This window comes from Martes martes (genome assembly GCF_963455335.1).
Source record: "Martes martes genome assembly, chromosome: 2".
Lineage (NCBI taxonomy): Eukaryota > Metazoa > Chordata > Mammalia > Carnivora > Mustelidae > Martes > Martes martes.
In genome coordinates, this window is record NC_137889.1 from 201609338 (window position 1) to 201625972 (window position 16635).

Below are 16635 nucleotides of genomic sequence, written 5' to 3' on the forward strand. Positions count from 1 at the left end.
ATTCTAGCCCCTCGAGAAGGACCCTCCCTGTTCCCTCTATCATGTGTGAGCTTTGCAGGGTGGTAGGATTCACGCACAGGATTTACTCTCTAGCTGAGCTGTACCTAAGATCATCGTCAGAGACCTCTTAATTGCACTTAGCTGTTTAAGAAAGAAAATTACATCTAATCTATCACACAGACAAGAATAAACATATCCTGGGAACAGGTCCAAAAACCTCAATGTGTTATCACATATGGAGATGTCATATGTGTGGGGTTCTTTCTTCCACGTTTATCAAAGCAAATATAGTTTGTGAGATTTAGGCCAGGGCTGAAGGTTTTCAACAAAGATAAGTGAACGGAGGGAGAGGCAGGGGTGGACAGCTTGCAGCAGGCGTGGCTAAGTGCTGTGGAAAGCCAGGCTGCTTCTTCTTAGATTTTTGTTGTGGTGGTTTATATTTGGCCCATGCCTAACCAACATTCTCCCCAAGTTCCAAAGCCTGGGGTGCTTTCTCCACTCGTCTTTCTCAGCTAAAATCTTTCCCCTCTTCATAGGAGAGGGTGAAAATTAAAAAGAAAACATGAGGGGGAAGTGTCCAAATGCAGATGCATTAAGAAATGCATTGGGTTTTGGGGAATGCCTAATGGCATGGCTGTCCTTCTGAGTTCTTCTATAGAAAAGGAGGTGATACTGGCAGTAGCAGGTGGAAGACGGGACATTGTGAACAGCTGACTGGTTAGGGTTGTAGCACCCTGGAAAATTAAATTTTGTTTATGCAGTGATTTTTTAAATGCTCATTTGTTTATAAATCTACACCAGAACATAAGAAAAAGAAGACACGTGTTAGTAAACAATATTATTCTGTGTATTTTCATATCGTATTCCACAGTACTCAAGTTTTAAGCAATGGTTAGTAGATACTGTATGCAAAAAAGATTCTGGCTCAATAAATTTGGGAAACTGTCAGGTAAATAAAGTTAAGCACCTTTCTTTATTGCAGAACTTAGAACCCTGAGCAGGCAGTTGGGCATTGTGCATCTCTAAGATGAACGAGACTGAATATCATTTCTCGAACATTCCATCGTAGACCCTCCCCTTTATTTGCTATAGCCTCTCAGAGCTCAACAGTGGTTTGGAGAACAATCTTTGGGAAGCCCTGCCATGATTTTAATATATTTACAATTTTTTGGTACTCCCTAAAAGGTAAGATACAATAATGAACCAGTACTCAGATTATGGATTTCCTTCCATTCATCCCTTCCTTCTCTCTTCCCTCCTTCCTCTGGGCGAGCACGGGGTCACCAAGGAGGCTCAGGTTTGCCACCCTCTTGCTTGTTGAAGAGTACGGGAGAGTAATCAGTACTTCTGTCCCAGTGTTGGGTCTGAGAAGTATTTGCTCTCTGAATCCGAGCGAAGCCATTTGTTGACAGATTAGCAAACCTGTTAACATTTTTCTTCCAAATCACAAAAAGAAAAACGTCTAAGTCCTTTCCATGATTTTCCCCACTATTGTCATCATTTCTGAAAGATGGGGCCCTAAAAAATGGCGGAAAAGTTGAAATGTAAAATTAAAAGAGCAACAAATGCTCATTTTGCAACGTGCTGATTCAAACACAACATTGAGCAATGAAAAACCCCAGTTGGAGTTGAACGTAACGAAGGAGCTGGGAAGGAGCCCTGTGTGAGCCGGCGTACCAGCTGTCTGCCTCCACACCCAGGGACTTGGAGCCAGAGGTGAGAGCCAGCTCTGTTCTACAGCAGCTTCTGTGTGGGGGCAGGTGGGTCAACACAGCTCACCCCCTCCCTGGAGCTGCTCCTGCGGCCACAAACTGCACGGAAGGCGGAAGGCACACACGATCAATGTAGAGCAGTTCCTACCTTATTTTGATAGTCAGAATCCTGCTCATCCATTCCCCGTGGCCTGGCTCAGATCCCTTCCCTTCTAGGACCAGCTTCTTCTTGGCATCTCCCATGTGGTAATTCCGAGTGTGCTGATTGTCTCTACCAATGACCTAGTACTTGGCATTGACTAGCCCGTATTCCCTGGGAGTGATTTTTCGTGGTCTCGAATAATAGGTGACTCTTCTGAGGGCTTAGTGAGCGACAAGCGCTGTGCTAATTGCTTTGAATGCATTTTGCCATTTGATATTTTTAAAATTTAAATTCAATGAATTAACATACAGTGTATCATTAGTTTCAGAGGTAGAGTTCCGTGACTCATCGGTTGCATCTAACACCCACTGCCATTACATCAGGTGTCCTCCTTGATGCGTATCACCCACTAACCCCATTCCCCCCCACCCTCTTCCCTCCAGGAACCACTAGCTTGTTCCCTATAGTTAGGAGTCTCTTATGGTTTGTCTCCCTTTCTGATTTCATCTTACTTTATTTTTCCTCCTTCCCCTATGAGCCTCTGTTTTGTTTCTTAAATTCCACATATGAGTGAAATCATGTAATTGTCTTTCTCTGATTGACTTATTTTGCTTAGCATAACACCCTCTAGTTGTGTCCATGTTGTTGCAAATGGCAAGATTTCATTTTTTTTTTATTTTGCCATTTCATATTAAGAGTGATCCTCCAAAGCAGGTAGTGATATGACATAGGAAGGAACTGAAACACAGAATAACTAACGTGCTCAAAGTGATGAAAGTCGGAAGACAGAGCCAAGGTTTGAACCTAGACAGTGTGATTCCAGATACAACCATTTTGTTGTACTCTACAATGATAAATATAGCTGATTCTAACAACAGGCACTCAAGAACAATTTTTTGATTGACGGATTAAAAGGGACTGGCATGACAAAATGCCTTGGAGAGCATTGTTGGGAAAAGTTGCAAGAACTTGCTAGTCTGTTTCAAATGCTAAGACAACTCTTTTAGGCTGCCATGTGTTTTTATCATATATATCGTCATTAAATACATAACCTTTAAAGAAACACATTAATGTACACTAAATTTTAATAATATATATCATTCTGCACTTACTTTAATCTTTTTCAGAGGAGATACACATGCAGCTTTTAATAGTTGCAGTCAAGACCTATGTATTTCTTTGTTCATTTCTCTTAAATATCACTTAATTTATATATTTCCATGTGTTGGCAAATATTGGAAGAATCTACATTATTGTCATTTTTCATGGCTAACTGGCATTCCACTATGTTTGTAGAACTTCAGAGGAGTGGCCATTTTCCTGTTGTGGGCCCGGGCAGTTATCAGCAGGAACTGGATTTACTGCTTGGCCCACCGGAGGTTGAGTGTGAGATCCAAGGCTCCAGCTGGGACTGGGTCTGTTTCTCATGGTAATAGTAACACTGGTGTGTTTGTGGAGTTTTATACTTTTCAAAACATTTTCTCATTTGTCTTTTCATTTGATGGTCCCCAGATACTTTCCTGTAGAGATGGGAATTCTTACTCTGTGGGGATTCTCAGTCCAGTGACTGGCGCATAGATGGTGGTCAAGCAAGGCTGGGTAAATGAGTCCCTGGGATGTGGCCTCTTAGTGGCTACTATAATCCCCTTCTAATGCCTCGCATGGTTATTATAGCAAGGATCTTTCTTAGTGTGACCATTTCTTGCTTCTTATCTCTTTCTTGTTCACCTCCCACTTTATCCCATCCGGTCCAATTCTTCTATCTCTATATTTTTTCAATTTTCTAGTGTCCTTTTTTTCTTTAAACACTTGCTACTTTATTTTCCTTATCTTCTTTTTTGGCAATGTACTTTCTTCTCTTATTCCTCATCTTGTCACCCTATCTCCTATTGCTTGAACTATGAATTGCATATCCAATCTCTCTCCAAACTTTCAATGATTGTCTCCTCCTTGTTCTCCCAATTTGTGTTTTATTTAAGAGACCACGCTGTCTGTTGAAGGATGATTGAATAGTCCAAGGTGTTTCTTTTCTTTACCTTCCAGAAAAAAAGAACATGACCTATGCTTAAATTGTACCTTCCTAAATTTAATAAAAAAAAAAAAAGGAAGAAGAACTTGTATAGTTCTCCTTCATATGACTTTCCCTAAACAATATATTACCTTACAGAGAGACCTTACTTCCAAGCTTTCCGTGTGGCAGGGCTCCCAATGAAGTCAGGATTGCCGTTGTCTTCATCAGAACTGCAAGTCCTGCTTAAAGAACACAACTGAATTTAGACCCACAGGTTATCCTCTCAGTACTAAAGACGGCAAAATTGCTAAGGCTGTACTTACCTACGTTTCTTCCACACATGTAAATCTCTGTGGTTTACATGCTGTAGGCAGAAAGGGTGACTTAGACGTAGGCATGATGATCAGTACACCAGTGTCCGTTCTGACTGGGCCTTCTGCAGAGAAGGGATAATGGCCAATGTTTATGGAGCATTTAGTACATGCCAGCTCCTCACATATAGTATCTCATTTAATCTTGACTGCAACCCTTGGAGGTCTGTCCTATGATTAGTAGTATGTCCATTTTATAACTCAGGAGACGGAGATTAGAGACATTAAGCAACTTACTTGACATTTCACGGCTAGCGAGTAGGAGAGCCAGGCAGGAAGCAGTGCCGAGTCAGAGGGCCCACAGCTGCGTGTGTCGCCGGCTTCCGGGCCCCGATCTAGTTCCAGGAAGACCTTCTCTGCTTCTTGTCAGTCCTATTATTTATAGCTCCTTTTGATGCTTTGTCATCGGGCCCGTCGGGCCTTTCTTTAGGCACCGTCTTTCCTTCCCTCACCTCAGACCTCGCTCACTCAGATCCGTGTACATCCCCGCTTTCTTTCTCATCTGGAAGACTCGCATAACCTGATAAAAAAAAAACAAACACTTCCTCACCTTTTCTCCTCAAGGGCTCTGCTTCTTCTTCCAGATGCCCCTGTTTCCTCATGCCTGGCTTCTCCGTCTGTGGCCCGAGTCTGAGGGCACGTCACCTTCAGGAACTGACAGGTCTTTCCTGTCAGTTAGTTTGTTTTCTGGTCACCCCTTCCCTGCCCCCACCCAGCTCCTTTCCCAGGGGGTACGTCTCACAGCCTCGAACCCGTCCCTATTTCTGTTTTCTCCTTGGAGTCCCTGTGGAGTGCGCATGGGACATTCATGTCCTCGTCTCTACCTGTCTACCTCCTGGACATCTTACCCACAGGAACCCCTTGCCCACAAGCGCCGTCTTCATGTCCCTTAACCCGCCAGGTCCTTTCCTTCTCTCTCCTGGATTTCTTGTCCGCCCGTTGCTGGTTTTTCAGTCCGCGGCATTCGGAGCAGCGGAGTCACCCTGCCTCCTCCCTGCGCTAGTCCACGTCACGCACTGCCTCACCTCGCCACGTTCAAGTCCCTCTGATTCTCTTTGGATAAAATAGTCTCTGCCCCTCCTGAGACACCTGTTGCATCCCAGGCGCACCTTTCCTCCAGCAGACCCTGTCATGAGCATCTCAAGCGACGTCGCCGAGTCCGACGCAATGCTCTGTCCTCTGCGGACGCTTCCGTGGTGCCTCACACCCAACTGAGATCCATACGTGTCCACCGAAGTGAACGTTTTCCTGTGCTGGAGGTCCACCAAGAGCAAAGCAGAAGCTGCTGGAAGACACTGACATGCACGGAGGAGTGGTGCTCGCGACCCCTTGCTGGCGGTGGGAACGGGCACCGAAACCCAGCAGGGAGCTTCTCTCTTACCTCTGACACTGCCTCCTGCCACTACCACCAGACCACGTGGCCTCCAAGAGCTCACGGGTGGGCTGGGACAAAGCGATCAGAGGCTTCTTTCGCCTCTGCCGTCTGGATGCTACTTGCCGGATTTCTCCCGTCCTGGCTCGCGAGCAGCACCTCGTCCATGTTCAGAGTGGCGTCGGCATTCCGATTCCACACGCACTTCCAGCGCCCTGAGCTCTGGCACGAAACCATTTCCTTGTTGCCTGATGAGGAGCAGACAAGCGCTGATTATCGTAACCACTTCCAGATGCGTTTTATGTGTTTGCATTAAGAACCCAATCGACTGACAGGACATTATTAAAAACTCACTGTGTGTCTAAATTTGTCTTTATAGGTCATTATTTATCAGCTAAGGACTCACTGCCCCATAAAACCAACATCCAAAGCCATTGCTTCGACAGTACACATTTACTTTAATATCTTCAAGCTTTTTTGACTTTGCTCCAAAGACGTGAAATAAGTCATTTCACTGCCGCGTGCTCCCATCCGTCGTGATTGTGGGTCATCCTCACTGATCCTCGAAGCAGAGCCTTTGTGGTTTGAAGAAAGCATCACACAGTGATGACCACATGTAATTTCCTTACAGCTGTGGGGTGACATATTAGCGGATATTACAGCTGCTGAGTCAAAATATTATTTTTTATCTATTTACATTTTTAGCATGTCGGCGTGCTGTGCATATTTAGAAAACAAATGGAATCCTCTGCTTGCTTTAAAAACAAGAAATGTATTTATTTCCACCCGAGCTCATACCCCAGTTCCAGCCTCCCTTGCAATGTGTTCATTAATTTGTTTGTTTAAAGCGCTAATTCACTGGGTTCGTTAGCAAGCGGGCACACACGCAGGCGACTGGAGTTCCGTCTGCCCTCCCCTCTCCCACATGCTTATTATATGCCAGTAATCCGAAACAGGCTACACATAAACAGATCCTGGGTCTCTCTTCTTTCCTTGTCACCCTTAATGAGTCTTGTATTTAAAGACTCTCCACTGTAATTGAAATCGTGACAAATAAGGATTTACCGAGTAGCAATGGTGGGACTCAGAGAGACGGCCTCCGGAACAGACTCTGTTTTGGAGCAATTAATGGATACACACTCACCATTTAGACATATTTGAGGTTAGCCTCCCTGTTTGATTACAGACAGCAAGGTCAGATGGAAATGCCTTGCCTTACAGATGGGGCTTTGAGGATGGGACGTTAATCCTTGCAGAGGCTGCTCGATTGGTGGGTTGGAAACCCAGTTCCCCTATTAGAGTAACTGCAGCCCTGGTTCAAATGAAGCAGTGACAATGTAAACTTCCTCTAGCGTATCCTGTGAAATTGTTCCAAATGTCACCTGAGGGGGAAACGGGCGTGGACAGTGGGGTGAGGAGGATTGTAGGGGAACTCACTCTGTGGTTTGTCGACCTCTCTGAGAATACCACTGCCGTTTTTTGTTTGTTTGTTTGTTTTTTTAAAGATTTTATTTATTTATTTGACAGAGATCACAAGTAGGCAGAGAGGCAGGCAGAGAGAGAGGAAGGGAAGCAGGCTCCCTGCTGAGCAGAGAGCCCGATGCGGGACTCGATCCCAGGACCCTGGGATCATGACCTGAGCCAAAGGCAGAGGCTTAACCCACTGAGCCACCTAGGCGCCCATACCACTGCTGTTTTAAGGACACAATTTCTGACAGTTGTGCTCCTAGAGTGTGGGTCCAGCAAAGATCTGAATTAGGATTTGTCAGACGGTCACCGCCTACCAGGAAGAATGCAAGAGTTGTCTCCCAACCCGCTTAATTCTTAGAAAATAGTCATACAGATTTCACGATGCATGAAGTGACTGGTGTCGGAGCAGCTCCCCAGGACGTACGGTCACCTCCTGCAGTGCCTGGAGATGGGGCTCGTACCACCTCTTAATTATGTTTGGAGTGTATAATTAGTACATTTGGCTGGCCGTGGGGATATTTCTCTTTCCATTATCTCAAATCCTACTGACAAGGCGGTTGTAAATCGTCACACACATAGCCAAGCGGTGCCCTTTCTCTTGGCCTGACGTGGATTTTGAAAACCAGGAGATGCCATCCACAATGACCTCTTCATGAACCTCCAAATTCCCTACAATTTCCTAGGATTCTAACTCCAAACACCTTTTTTCCTTTCATTCAACAAATAGACGGGGGCTACCTACTAGATACTACTTATTTAGCCAAATTCTACTTTGTTTTCATTTTTCAAGGTATTTTGAAGCTGACAGTTTGTGAAAGGTCTTCCCAGGTCATGCCAGAAAAGTAGACCCGTGGTATGTCAGCCTTTCTTCTCAAGGGAAGCCCGAGACCTTCATTCCTGGTCCTCACAGCATCCATGTACTTCCAGTATCGTTAGGATTCGTAATATGCCGAGTCTAGCACAAGCCTCCTGAGAACAGCTCAGCAGCAGGGTACTGTGACAGAAAGGGTCTTCTAGACGTGATGGGGGGGGGAGAACAGTAGGGACCCGTGTCCCCTCCCCAGCAAGGTTCTTATTAAGAGCTGCTGTGTGTCAGGGTTTTCTTGGATTGTTGCTTCCTCGCTCTGGTTCTCATGTCTTCTCTCATCACTAGTTACTTTCCATCCAACAGTTTCTCACTTAAATCTGTAATAAAAACACAGAGATCTCTGCAAATAGACTGGCAAGGAACACAGACACACACAACCCCATTCCCAATGGCCTTTAGGACAAAATACATGCTCCTTTTCATGGCATTCTAAAACTGGGGCGGCCGAGTCCTTGAGTGGCTCTTTTCTATGTTCTTGAAGATCCAGCCTTGTTGACTGTCTCTCAGGTCCTTGGAGGCCTCCTGTTCTGTTGACCTGCTGGGTTTTTGCCAGGTGTTCCCTCTTCTTGGAACTCTTTCCAGTCCCTCTCACCCTCCCCTGCTCCTCTTGCAACTAACCCCGTGGGGGTTCGTGGCTCCACCTTCTTCAGGAGGCCTTCCCTGTCCCCTGGACGCAGTCGAGACCCTGTTACAGACTTCCATGGTGCCCTGGAATAATATATAATATGATATATTATATATAACATATATATGATATGACATATAATATATAATATGATATGATATGATGATGATAACTTCCCCACTAGCATTTTACAAAACGTTCGTGCAATCCCGCGGCAGTCCTGCGTCTCAGTGTTTGCCGTGTGCTCTGTCGTGGCTCGTCCCCGCCGTGCGCCCTCTCTAGGGGCCTGTGACACAGGTCTCACTTCGGAGAAAACCCTTTCTAAGGCAAGAAGCACAGCCCGAGTCCACGTCACCGTGTTGTTGACTGTGCCCCCCGTGGGAGGGGCGGGCGGGGTGGAGTGAATGGTCTCTCTGTCCCTTCTCCCTTTCCTAATGGAAGGGTTTTTCTGGGCTGGGGCCCAGGAGTGGAGTGTGTAGTGGTTGTGGTAGTGGTGAACGCCCTGTTAGTTCCAACGCATGTTCAAGTTTGTTTTTCCCTCCATCTTTCTTCTGTTCCCTGAGCTCTGTGACTTTGGTTTGTAGACGGTGTTGTAGATCGGATTCTGACAACCTCCACTGGGGGCACGTGAGGGCCCATGCTCGCTGGTTCAGTGGGGGCCGCTACTTACCATGCATAAGAGAAGAATCATTCTGACTGGTGTGAGGTGATATCTCATTGTGGTTTTGAGTGCTGTGAAGTGTGTAAACCTGGCAATTCACAGACCTGTACCCCGGGGATAAAAATACATTATATCTTTATTAAGCAATTTTTAAAAATGCGAAAAAAAAGAACTCATTGGTTGATATCTCAAATTATTGTTGGATGACACATATTTCATACTGATTATAATTATATATCCAGGGCTGCCTTTCCTGACCATACTGAAAGCTGTATGACACTTGAACACTTTTTTGTTGTTGGAAAGATTTTTCAATGCTCAGCCTTACTTATAGTAAAAGAAATATAAATGTAAACCATGATGTAACTATAGCTTTCACCAACCAAACTGACCAAGATTGTTTTACCATTTTTCGGTTCCTTAGTGCAGGCAGAGTTATGAGGAAACAGTCTCATGAGTGACTCTTGGAAATGTAAACTGATACAGACTTTCTGGAATGGAATCTGTAACACCTATTGAGAATTTTAGAGTGTTTTCATGCCTGTAGTGGTTAAAAGTCCGTGCCCCGGAGTCAGTGTGGACATGACGTGTGAGCAGGTCGCTCAACCTCGGAGTCTCCGTGTCTTCCTCTTCCAAGCGGGGCTCCTGTTCCCCTACTTCATCTTTGCAGGCCATGCATGAGATTTCACATCTATAATAAGTGATATAATCCTTGATATGTATTCCAAGCTCAGTCAATAGAAGCTATAGTAATAATATGAATTGGAGCGCCTGGGTGGCTCAGTTGGTTAAGCCTCTGCCTCTTGATTTCAGCTTAGGTCATGATCTCCACATCATGAGGTCAAGCCCAATGCCAGTCTCTGCGCTCAGCACAGAGTCTACTTGGGTTTCTGTCTCCCTCTGCCCCTCCCCTACTATAAATAAATAAGATCTTAAAAAAAAAGTTTGAATTGTATTCCTGACGATGTCTTTTGGGAGTTAATCTAAAATGCACAGAAGTCTTATCAGGTCCTCAATTATAGAAGTGGACAAACTAGAAGTTAATGTTTAAGTGCAGTTCACCTTAGAACAACACAGGTTTGAACTGTTTCGGTCCATTTATATGTAGATTTTTAAAAACAAATACAGTATAGTACTGTAAATGTATTTTTCTCTTCCTTATGATTTTCCTAACATTTTCTTTTCTCTAGTTTACTTTATTGTAAAAGTACAGTGCATAATATCTATAACCTACAGAATATTTGTTTATCAATTATTTAGTTTATCAATAAGGCTTCCAGTCAATAGTAGGCTATTAGTAGTTAAGGTTTTGGGGAGCCGAATGTTATGCATGAATTTTTGACTGTGCAGGGGGTCCATGCCCCTAACCCTTGGTTTTTCAAGGGTCAGCTGTATATGAAAAGTACACCTTTCTTATTTATTTATTCAAGGCTGGGATATAATGTAGTCCCTAGAATGATGTTTACAAAGAGTTCCTAGTGACGTGTGGAAATGCTGACGGTATTGAGTAAAAAAAAGATATTATATGACAACATTTAATATAATCTCCTCTATATAAAAAGCTATGTATGTAAAAGTATATAGAAAAAGAACTAAGAGATAAATGTCAATGTCAGTAGTTATTTACTCTGAAAGGGCTACTTAGGGTGATTTTTATATTTCTTTATATTTATAAAAATGTTTTTCATATTTTCTTCCATGGTTCACTTTGTACTCCAAAAAACAGAACCTCAGGGCTCTTGTCAGAGCCACACTTGGCCCCTCTTCGGCACAGAAGATCTCAGGGGCCCCCCCAGGCTTGACCCTGAAGCGTGTTTACAGGTGCTACCCGGTGGGACTGGCCACTTGTAGCCTGTCACCCCTGAGTTCAGTAGTCTGCTCTCAGGAGCCATACTTTTCTGAGTGTAAGTCAGAACACACATGTTGATCCTTAACATGTCTTTTTGCTCTGATTCTTGGCTTCTTTCCCTGAACATCATCACTCATTTTGAGCTCTCCTAAAGAATTCTCTCCATAAAGAGATTGTTGACTTCAAGCTCTCAAGACAGACGTGTGTCCTAGGTTTTAGGAATTTGTTTCTCTTTTCTGGTTGGCTGGAGAAAAGCCAGTCAGCCTTCAGACTAACTTGCGAGCAGGATCTCAGCGTATTTAAGTGGTCTTCTGTTGGGGGCTTGTAAACGAGAGAGCTGGGAAGGGAGGTTTGCATGAATGCATTAACGTGGGATCACTTAGCTTGTTGCTTTCGAATGAATCTACTCATAGGGATGGTTGTTCCGTGTGGCTTTTTAAACCATGGATGAATGACTAAGGAATGAATATGGGTCTCCACACAAAGAGGGAGCCCGACTTCCAGACCCAGGTAGTTACCATCTCGTGTGTAAGATAAAACTTTAAACTTCCTTGCGTTAATATGATGCTTTGGGCAACCTGCACTTGATCGTTTCACTTTTTCAGGTGTCACTGATTGATGTCTCCTTGCTCCCAGCTACGCCATCATGTACTGTGATGTGTCCGGCCACTGACGTGATGCCTTCTTAAGGCTTCCCACGGAGCCGTGAAGAAGGAGGCCGAGTCTCCAGTGATTCTGGAGACTCGCAGACTCTTGAGGCCTTTCCACCGGCTTCTAGTGGCTGAAGCCGAAGCAAACAGCCCTGTCTAGGTTAGGACGTTCAGAGGATGAGACTTGATTAGGAGGAAGACAGACGGTCAGGGCTGTGAGGAACGTCTACATTTATCAGGTGGTCAGTGGCAGACAGCAAGGACCTGGCCATGAAGAGCACCAGGAAAAAGCGTAGTAAAGGAGGATGGGGGTCAAGGAGGAAGGCGGCCAGGGGTGTCCTGTGTTACAGAGAACTCCCGCAGGTCAGGAATTAGAGGGAGCCATTAGATTGGGTCCTAAGTGGTGGTCAGAGACCTCTTCAAGCCAGTACCACAGCAGACTTGTGGAGGTTGGAGGCAGGTCCCAGCAAGTTAGCGAGGCAGGGAGGTTGGGTGGTGTAGGGAAGGTGAGAGACGGCAGCATGGTTGTGCTGGTGATGCAGAGCCTGGTCCAAGGTTGAGGTCAAGGAGAGCGAAGAGAGATGGGGTAAAAAATGCAATAATGCTGAAATAATGTTCTAATAATGTTGAAAATTGGGTCAAGAATGTGGGCGGAGGAATTAGCCATTTCATCCTGTGAGAGAGGAAATGAAATAAAAATGGGTAAAGAGAGATGTTTTGAGTCTGACAGGAAGCTTGTGCTTGAGGGGCTGAATGAAGTAGAAGATGGAATGACCTGGGAGGCGGCGGAGGGTGGGGGTTGCTGCCTGGAGACGAGGAGTGAGCGTTTACAAGCAGCTGCCACGAGAGTGGAAAGGAGCGTCCATAGCCTAGCTCTAGCTTCCTTTAGTGGTCATTAATGCACATTACACTCATTTTAACGGCTTGTAGAGATCCCCAAGATCAGACAGATTCATAAATATTTATTTGTTGTGCCCACAAAGTACCACAGAGGTCTTCTCACTTTCTCTTCAAAGCATCCCCTTGGTGATTATGCTTTCTCGTTCCTCTAATTGCACACCAGAGAAAGCCTCAGTCAGATGCAACTAGTTTTCCGACCACCAACACCTGCAGATCTTGTCAGTGCCTGCCTGAGCCCAGAACCCTGCGTAAGCCCTGGCTTGAAACAGGGAGAGGCTGTGGACTTTTCAAATAATGGAGCCTTGAGTCAGCCGTGTTTCTCAGGTTTCCAGCCCTGGCCGGTACCCACTCCTTCAAGTCATCATAAAACACGGTCACCTCCGTTTGCTGCAGCAACATCCAGAGCTTTTCCAATCTGCCCTTTGGCTCCTGGCACTGTGAGGAGGGCACGGGAAAAAGGGAACATTGTGTGGAAACTTTATACTAAGTCAGGGGGAGTGGCCTCCTTATCCTTTCCCTCCATACAGTCCTCGTTTTCCTTTGTACTTTACTGAAGGTCTGTAATGAGGATAAATTTGGCTCTTAGGAGATCAAGAATTGCTCCTAATAAGGGCAGCGGGCTCCCTGGAATTGGAAGCTCCCAAAGTTCAGAGAAGGGGCAGGGACTGTTCCTTTTCGTGCCCACGAGAAGAGTCGGCATTTTAGGGCGGACACTTCTGGCTCAACTTCTGGAGGGGCTGTGCGGGTCTTCAGCTGGCTTCGCTTGCGGATGAGGGGGTGCAGCTGTGCCACTGAGATCCATTTTTGCAGGGGGCACGCCTTACGTGGTCAGCAACGAAGGAAGTATCCCTGAGGGTATAGACAAAAAGACCTGGTTTAACAGATTTCAGGGGACAGGCCATCTGTCTCATTGACAAGGATATTTTCATCTAAACGTTGCTCAAGATCGTGGTCTCTGTCTACAAGACTGAGCCGAACAAGCCACGTCTGGTCCCGGAGTGGTGCATTAGTAAGGGCGGACGGGTGCTTTGAATCCTACAGGGAAAGAGGGAAAGGCCTGTGGTTAGAGCTCTAACTTTTCGTTTCCTAGGCTTTACCTCTTTTTCATGTTGGTGGGTAAATCAGGGTTTGTGGATCTTCTCCAGTCTTTGGGGTGGAGGATGGTAAACAGGACCTAGAGGACAGTCACCCCTTAAAATGAGGCAGAGGATGGGTGCTGAACGCAGTCGGGTTCTTGAGTGAAAGGATGACTATTATACGGGTGAGACCGAGAGACCGCTGGCTCTACCACATCATCTGTCTTAGAGCTTTAATCACAGCTCATACAACAGGGCTTGTATTGTATTGTGATGTATGAATTGGGTCGTGAAGACGACTTTTCAGCTCACAACTCTTCTTTGTAACTTTACCTCTATTTGAAGACTAAAAATTTCCACCGACTCGGCCCACTTATCTGCTAACCCCAGTCCCTCCGATATCAACAGCCGAGACTGGTATGCTGACTCTGGAAGGCCAGATTCCTAGGACGGCAGCTTGTGGAGAGCACCATGCCCTGCTCAGGAGCACTGTGCATGGGGGCACGCTGGGCTAGGGTTCCCAGAACTCTTGGGGGAGACGTTGATAGTGTTGGCCGTACCGTTGCTGTTAATCTGGCCATTATCTCTATACTGCAAGCAAGAATCTCTCACGTGCCATTCTAGTATTTGAAGGTCGTTCAGTTGAAAGGGCATGAAAACTCGATAGTTGTGGTGAGCCTGGCCATTTGCTAAAAACCTCTACACGACCATTTGTACAGGTCCCAAACATCTCCTTTCCTAGGGTGCCCTGCCTTTGGGCTGCTCTCCCGCCGTCTGCGCCGCCGCGAGGGTAATCACACTCCCTTCTGCCCTTTGGCGTGGTGATGAGACCCTGCGCTCACGCTGCCCGTGCCTTCTGTGTGTCCCCTCCGCCCTCTCCAGACTGCCATCCCCTGTGCCAGCACTGCACCGCTGACCTCCACCACACAGGCAGTGTCTGCCTGAGCTGCCAGAATGCCCGCTACCTGCTGCTGGGGGACCACTGTGTTCCTGATTGCCCTCCTGGATACTTCGCAGAGAGAGGAGCTTGTAAAAGTGAGTAAGTGCCGGACACAGGAGCTGGCGGTGCCTCGTGAATTTTCTCGGGGGCAGTAGCAGGAGAGGATTGGTTCTTCCCTAGAGAGAGAGGAGGCGGGAAGCATGCTGCAGGGCAGTACACCAGACTGGCTAACGCTCTCGGTTGGGGCTTTTATTGATGCCTCCCAGGCTGCTTTGGAGAGGACGTTGGCAACACAGGTTCTCTTTGTGTTTCTTTTCCCTCTGCAGAATGTCACTCCTCCTGCAGAACCTGCCGGGGCACAGGACCCTTCTCATGCACCTCGTGTGATGCCGACCTCGTTCTGTCCCACCTTGGCACCTGCAAGACTGCCTGCTTCCCAGGGCACTATCTCGACGACAGCCGTGCTTGTCAGCGTAGGTTTTTAAAAATGAACTTTCTCTCCTTGCCTGCTCTTCGGGCGTCGTTGAAGGAAATAGGAAGTTCTTGCGTCTATATTTTCACCTGATAGCCTTTATTTTTATAAGAGAAAGCTAATTTACAAAGGCATATGGATGTCCTTAGCAGACATCGGTCTAACCGGGAAGTGCCAGGCTCGGGGATCTCCTCTACAAGTACCGGCTGTGTGACCTTAGGCCAGTCATTTAGCATCTCCGTTCTCCGGTTATCTCATTTTAAAAATAAAATGTTGGCTTACTTTATCCTCAGCAACTCAAGTCCAAGATCCCGAGCAGAGAGTGGAGCTCATTCTAGCACACAGTCATTGACCCAAGCCCTCGTCTGGGTATAATTTGTTTTCTGTTTGTATTTGTTGAATATTGACAATGTGCAAGGCTTGACATGCTACAAAGCATTCGGTTTCTGTTCAAACAGTCATTATTTTGCTTGTATGAAGAGTTGCTTGTATAGATGTCTTATTTCTCAAATAAGTCAAAATATGATTAATTACCTGTGTCAGGCACAAACGAAGAGCTAGGATAAATTAGGGAAAGGGCAAATCTGGGTAGAAAAGAAATTAGGAAATCCTTCACAGACGAAGGAGCATTTTTTGAGATACGCCGAGGCGGCTTACTTTATTTCAATCACTGAAGTGTCATTTGCAAAAAAAAATGTTGTTATGCTTTTTTCTTTCGAAAATGACAGCTAACAAATACAGTGCTGGTATTTCAATTTTATGTCCTGGGAAGTACTTTATTGTAGGAATTATAGACTAGTGGTTAGGAACGTGGGCTCTGGACTCGTTCAAATCCTACCTGCCACTTACTGGCTTTTTGTGACCTTGAGCAAGTGAATTAACGGCTAGGCCTTCGTTTCTTTTGCTGTCACAGGGGGATTATAATGGTATCTACATGTAATGTTCTCGCACTTAGCATGTGTCCTAGCAGGCTCTCAGAATAGAGTAGTTATTGTTGTTGTCATCATTATCACCGAGAATGAGAGGCAAACCAAGTGGTTTAAGAGAGTTACATTTTACAGATAGAAAGATAGGCATTACTGTTCACTGAGATGCTTGCAAAAATCTGCATTTGAAATGAATTTTTGTGGACCTCATCATTTTGTATCACCCGTTGAGATACCAGGGATTAAAAAAAAAAAACAAAAACCTTTTTGGACCCGTGAAAAATTTCTTTGCTTTTATAGCAAAAACTTTGCTTTGTATATATCAACTGTCTACTGGTATCTGCGGATTCTCTGACACAAGAGACATGAATGAAATACTTGCATGTTCCATTCCAGAGCGAGAGAGTGTTGGTGGAGAAATAGGGACTTAGATTTATGGGGCTCCTGACAGCACTGGAATCACAGAAATAAAAGTTCAAAAGAAAAAATGGAATCTTTCATATGGTGTATCGATGACAAAAAAAATATTGCATTGGAATATTTCTTTCTGAGAAGCCTTTGCCTTGGTGCAAGGTGATCTCCACACAAAT

General features: G+C 45.4%; 1 protein-coding gene across 1 annotated transcript in view; it reads left to right on the forward strand.

The window, feature by feature from the left end:
- Window positions 1-16635, forward strand: part of FRAS1 (Fraser extracellular matrix complex subunit 1) — a gene marked incomplete at its 5' end in the record, with an annotated part of 403879 nt that overhangs the window by 228893 nt on the left and 158351 nt on the right. Inside the window, 2 exons of the mRNA XM_080796111.1 lie at window positions 14590-14742; window positions 14974-15120. Of these exons, the coding sequence (XP_080652237.1) occupies window positions 14590-14742; window positions 14974-15120 (300 nt within the window). The remainder of the gene's footprint in view (window positions 1-14589; window positions 14743-14973; window positions 15121-16635) is intronic.